The 5,660-nt window shown below is 51.6% G+C and overlaps 1 protein-coding gene across 1 annotated transcript; it reads right to left on the bottom strand.

Moving 5' to 3' along the window:
- Positions 1 to 577: 577 nt before the first annotated feature.
- Positions 578 to 5,163, bottom strand: LOC123069882 (uncharacterized). The gene is made up of 3 exons (XM_044492840.1): positions 4,826 to 5,163; positions 3,041 to 4,339; positions 578 to 970 (listed from the first exon to the last, which is right to left on the bottom strand). Exons 1-3 carry the CDS (start codon positions 5,006 to 5,008, stop codon positions 743 to 745), a joined length of 1,710 nt encoding a protein of 569 aa, XP_044348775.1. The 5' UTR covers positions 5,009 to 5,163; the 3' UTR covers positions 578 to 742.
- Positions 5,164 to 5,660: the final 497 nt, after the last annotated feature.

Genomic DNA, 5,660 nt, shown 5'->3' with positions numbered 1-5,660 from the left:
TCCTTGCAGGATGATCGCATTTCCTCGTCGAGTCACAAGAGAGCAGTTAGAGATCAGGAAATCGTCAGTCTTAATAAGGTTGGGAAAACAAAATTATTGCTCATAGAGTAAATAATTCTGCTTGGCGACTCCTTAGAAGGGCTATCCCATCTGGTCACTCACGGGAAGAACGACGAGAGAGAAAATGTCGTTCACATCAAACCGTTTTTGATATAAATGCACTCCAAAGATCCCCTCGCAACCTTCAAAAATGTTGGCTCAATGGCCTTTTCGGCTAAAGTAAGAAGTATGACAATGAAACAAGATAATAACTCCGCTAGACTGGCCTACATATGGTTATTACGACGACTCCACTAGAGTTGCTCTAACTTGGATGCTGACACATTTTCATTTCTGGACTAGTTGTGGCATCGGAGGGAGTACATTGGTAGCCGCCTACTTGCCACAAAAGTTACCACTATCTTTGAAGTTGCTACACAAATTTGTGGATATTTATTCCTCGGAAGGAAGTTACGAAAATGTTGTTTATGTCTAAGTACTCCCTCCGTCCCAGTAAGACGTTTTTTGACTAGCCTAGTGTCAAAAAAGGAGTAGACTATAAATAATATGTATACAGAAGGAAGATACAAACAGATAACGGACACCACCGCGCCACTGTTTTCCATGGACTAGCAAACAATGGGAGATTTAACGAATACCAACATATATGCAGTGCAGAGGCTCGGCCCGTAGGGTTATAAAATCAGCTCTTTTGATGGACAGCAATTGCATGAATGTCCATCTCCTTAAGCATGACCGATCGCCCACAAGAGTCGCATGGCGCAGTCCTCGATCCACAGATACTCTCATGTTCGCACATGTTTCGAAGCCGATCTCGAACATCTAGCGGCTGTCCACCAGCTTGAACCGTGTCGCCACAGAAACGGCACACAATCAAGCGAAATGGGCAGGTTGAGGATTGGTGTTTGACCTGACATTAAAGAACAAAGCAAGTTAGTCGTTTGGCATATGTAGGCTCTGCCGTACGAAATGAGTGAAGAATATCAGCGATACAAGTTGACTGCTGAAAATAGATTAGTGTTGAAAATGTAAGATGGAAATAACACATTATCATATACTGCTGAAAATAGATAAATCTTGATAGAACTGCAAGAGCTGAAAAGTTCATCCGTTGTATGTTATGGGGCTGCTAGAAGGAGGACGCGAGAGGGCCGGCCGGGGGCCTTTTTGCCCACGGCCAGGCAAGAGGGAAGGGATTTCCTTCTTAATTCTTGCTTGATTAGATTGATACATCTCCTTTCTTTATATAGAGAGGTTTACTTGACTCCCAAGCAAGGCTTACTTGACCCCTAAGAAAGCGACCCTTATCTCTAATTAACCCTAAGACTAACGGGCTTTACCGCCAGTCCAGGCCCATTAGGCCCATTACGTACTCTAACACTACACCCCACCTGGACATGCAGCTTGTCCTCGAGCTGCAGCCTAACCAACTTATAACCATGACTCGACGCAACACAAACCTAACACCTAAAAACAAGCCTTTTACATCTCGGCTTGTTTTGTTACTCTCAACCTAAAATGAACTGGAACGCTTTATTTTGGATCCCTCAACAAAAGGTGGACACCATCCGCACGTCAAACGTGCACGTGTACAGCCATCTGGATCCCATGGACACCACCTAGACCAAAGGAGTGCATGTGTATGGCCACCTGAAAGTGGTTGCAAGAGCGACCAGCAGAGGCGCCCTCGCAGCGGCCGGCGGCGGAAAGCAGTGGTGCTACGCGGTGCGCTTCTGTCGGTGACACCCTGCCTTCTCCCCGCCGGACAGCTGTTGGTCTGCACTGCACAGGAAAGAGTGGAGGGCTTGCGATGGAGAATGACGAGGAGGGGTGCGCCCCCCCAACCGCCCATGTCGCAGACTTTGAGGTCGCTGCCCGCGGGGTAAACAGCATGCCCGCCGCCCGTGGGGGAAACCGCATGCCCAAGATCCCCGACGCAGCGGACGAGATCAAGGTCCATTGCGCAGCGAAGGGCAACTTAGAGGAGCGGCAGCTGCAGACCACGCATCTCCCGCACACGCCGACGCGCCAGGAGGCCGCGCGCAACAGCCTGCAGCCTCGCCGTCGCCGACACGTGGCGGGTAGCGATCCAAGACGAAAGCGATGACAGCGACGGCGGGGACTTGATCTGCTGGATGTGGACGCCCTGGGATGGCGGCGGCGCTGACGGGAACGAGGTCGTCGCAGTCCCGTTGTAGGGCATCCCATACTGGGCGATGGAGCTGACCGGCGATGGCTGCTGCAGCTGCAGCGACTGCTACAGCGGAGCGCCGGGCGCGGCGGAGGCCGCCAGGAGCGGCGGCTGCCACTACAGCCAGGGCTGGGCGATGGTGGCGATGGATGGCAGCTGCAGCGGCCCGGCAAGCGCGGCGAAGGCAGCCTGGTGCGGCGGCAGCCACGGCAGCCACGGCGGCGCGGGTGCGGCGATGGGCGGCGCAGCCGGGTGCGGCCCGTAGGACCCGACCAAGAACAGGCGGATCTTCTAGCCCGCCTGGGTTAGGTCCCGCAGCACCCCGGACACCTCCTCCGGGGTGAGGACGGCGGGGGCGGGTGCGACGGAGGATCCCGGCGCGGGCGGGGGCGGGCACGACGGTTGTGGTGGTCGCCGGAGGCGACGAGGTGACCGGCAGCGGAAGAGACGGGCTCGGCGGCGGTGAAGACATGATCGAACCAAATTGTTATGGGGCTGCTAGAAGAAGGGCGCGAGAGGGCCGGACGGGGACCTTTTTGCCCACAGCCGGGCAAGAGGGAAGGGATTTCCTTCTTAATTCTTGCTTGATTAGATTGATACATCTCTCTTTATATAGAGAGATTTACTCGACTCCCAAGCAAGGCTTACTTGACCCCTAAGCAAGCGACCCTTATCTCTAATCAACCCTAAGACTAACGGGCTATACCGCCAGCCCAGGCCCATTAGGCCCATTACGTACTCTAACATTGTAAGAGCAGAAGATAATAAATAGGATGAGTCAAGGCATACCATTTCTTCCTTTTCTAGAACTACCCCGCAGGGGCAGTTCAACGGCTCATGGAAGACTTTCATGTGCTTCTCCATTTCTCTCTGCTGGAAAGCTTGTCCACACTTACTGCAATGCACATGATCTGCTGCTGCTTCCTTACGAAGAACTACTCCACATCCATCATGCATGCAAATAACATTGTGCCTCACACAGTATGCCTCATGAAGTACTGAGGTCCGGCTAGATATATGACGCTTGCAGTTCTTACAAACCACTGAGTCACCATTGACGGTTGATGACACACTACCCTGCTCACCAATCCTTTGGCTATCAATAACATCCTTAATAGCTACAGAAAGTTGAAACTTCGCTGTGTCCTTGAAACCGTAAACCCCAACACTGTAAAGGCCACTGACCAAAGTAGCATCCTTTGGTTTGAGTATAAGAACCTTAGATCCCATCTCATGAGATGACCACTCATGACGGTGCTGAGTTGGGAATACTAAAGGATGCCTTGAAACATAAATATCAGTGTCACCGCCACTTGTATCAGACTCTATCTTAACCTCAATATTTGCACAACCAGACGCAACTTTCTCAGCCACACCTTCCTCGACAGAAAATTTGTAGTACCTGAACTTCCCTTCTTCCACAGCTCCAGATTCGACCTTCCCAGTCTCGAGCGGCACAAGCACATGTTGATTTTCTTCATTGTCGAAAACTGAATCTGGTCCCTCAATGTCAACTTCAACATCCGTCTCCAGCACAGAAACACTTGATGCGGGCTTCAACTCAAGAACCTTCAACTTATACTGCAGTTGTCCGTAGTTGACCATGACAACATCATTTTCAGATAGTGTTGCGTGATTGCGCAGTGCCGTTTCAAGGACAGCTCTATGGTTAGGGAGATCTGAGAATCCCACTCCTTCCGGCTTAAGTTTCGCATATGTCCCTTTGGGCAAACTTGCATACCAAACCTCAATCAAAGGAACATCTGGGATGTCACTCTGAAACAAATTGTTCCAGACATGTGATGGGAGTTGTGCAGAGCCTTCCCTTGCAGTGAATTCAAGAACGCCACAGCAGGTTGCCTCCTCGGCGTCTTGATCTGGAGAGGCACCTGGAACTCTGTCCCTAACCTTGGACAGCCTGAAGTACATGGGACCTTTGTCAAGCGCTCCTTGATCGGATAAATCCTTGAAAGAAGATGGTGGCAGCTTAATCTTATCCCCCGGACCGTCATATCGCAGTGCTTCAAACATGTGTGAAAAAGAGATCCCCTTTCCTAGTTGCATCACCTCTTCCATTTTCTGGTCAGCCTAGATAGAAAGAAGTTCATCATCAGCACCCAGTGAAACATCATCATAAGGTAAGAGTAGTAGATACTTGAGAGAAATTGTTATCTTATCATGAACACCAAGAAGTATAATTGGACGATGCAAAATCAAAACATATCGTCGACAAGGCCCCAAAGGATTAACGAAGTAGCTGGGAGTCGAGATCATGGTTTCTAAAGAGGGAAGGGAAACAGGCACGATTGAACAATCCATGGCTTGTCTGAACGTGGGCAGATATCTGGGTTGACATTCTAGTTGGAACAAAACCGAGGACCAAATCGAGGGTTTCCTTTCTGGGTTTAGGAGTCAGATTCGGGAGGAGCATCTATGTTCATTTGGCGGAGGACAAAATTAAACTTGTAATCGCGATCGACCACCGAAGACTAAGACAGCGGCCATGATTCCGAGCATACGAGATGGATGAGACGAGGGTTAGGTGTGCAGGGTAGGGTAGGGGAGGGGTGTTACCTCTTCCTGCGCCCGGGCGGCGTCGAGGCGGCGCCCCCTGTTTGAGGCCTCGAGCGCGTCGCGGCGGCGCGCGGCCTCGGCCTTGGCGCGGCGCTCGCGGTCGGCTTTGGCCTTAGCGCGCTGCATCCGCTCCCGCTGCTCCCTCTCCAGCTTCTCCCGCGCGCTCCGCAGCTCGAAATCCATCGCCGATCCCTGATCCGCCCGAGTACGCCTTGTTCTCCTCTTCTCCACATCGGTAGGGAAGGGAAGGAAGGATATATATGGACGCGTCGGGTCGGTGGCGGCCGAGGAGGAGAAGGAGGAGGAGGGCGGAAGCTTCTGGAGGCCGCGTGCGCAGCGGAGAGAGGAAGGTAACGTAGGCGCGGACGCACGGTTGCTGGGACGAGACTTCGCGAATCCTATTCAGCGCCCTCTGCGCCCGTTACAATGCAATTTGCAAACGGGCGCACGCCCCGTCGCCCGCTGAACCGGGCCCATCTAGCTTTTCTCGTTTTCTTTTTTTTTTCATACCGCAAAAAACATGCACGTGCAGTTAATCAAACCCGAGACTTTTTTCTTTACACACAGTACAGACGCAAGCGCTCACATACACGCGCATACACTCACCTCTATGAACACACACGTACACCCTATCCTTATTAGCACCTCCAAAAGATTGAGCCGACATATCATCTTAAAATTTACGAAGTTATCGTAGACACCTCGTCATCGACGGAAACGTCTCCTTCCACTGAATGTGCATCGCTAGAAGTCCTGAAATAATCCAGGAATAAATACGAGCACCAGGATTTGAATCCTGGTGGGCTGGGGATACCACAGTCCCTCTAACCATCCA

This window comes from Triticum aestivum, chromosome 3B (genome assembly GCF_018294505.1).
Source record: "Triticum aestivum cultivar Chinese Spring chromosome 3B, IWGSC CS RefSeq v2.1, whole genome shotgun sequence".
In the NCBI taxonomy this organism is placed as follows: domain Eukaryota; kingdom Viridiplantae; phylum Streptophyta; class Magnoliopsida; order Poales; family Poaceae; genus Triticum; species Triticum aestivum.
Note: the sequence above shows the minus strand (reverse complement) of the source record. Positions and strands in the feature narration are given on the sequence as shown.

What these genes read in the sequence shown, in the direction of transcription:
- LOC123069882 (XM_044492840.1), bottom strand. Translation starts at nt 5,008, where the DNA reads ATGGATTTCGAGCTGCGGAGCGCGCGGGAGAAGCTGGAGAGGGAGCAG. An exon ending in CCGCCCGGGCGCAGGAAGAG is followed by an intron (nt 4,340 to 4,825) that starts GTAACACCCCTC and finishes CTTTCTATCTAG; the next exon opens with GCTGACCAGAAAATGGAAGA. An exon ending in TTCTAGAAAAGGAAGAAATG is followed by an intron (nt 971 to 3,040) that starts GTATGCCTTGAC and finishes CTTTAATGTCAG; the next exon opens with GTCAAACACCAATCCTCAAC.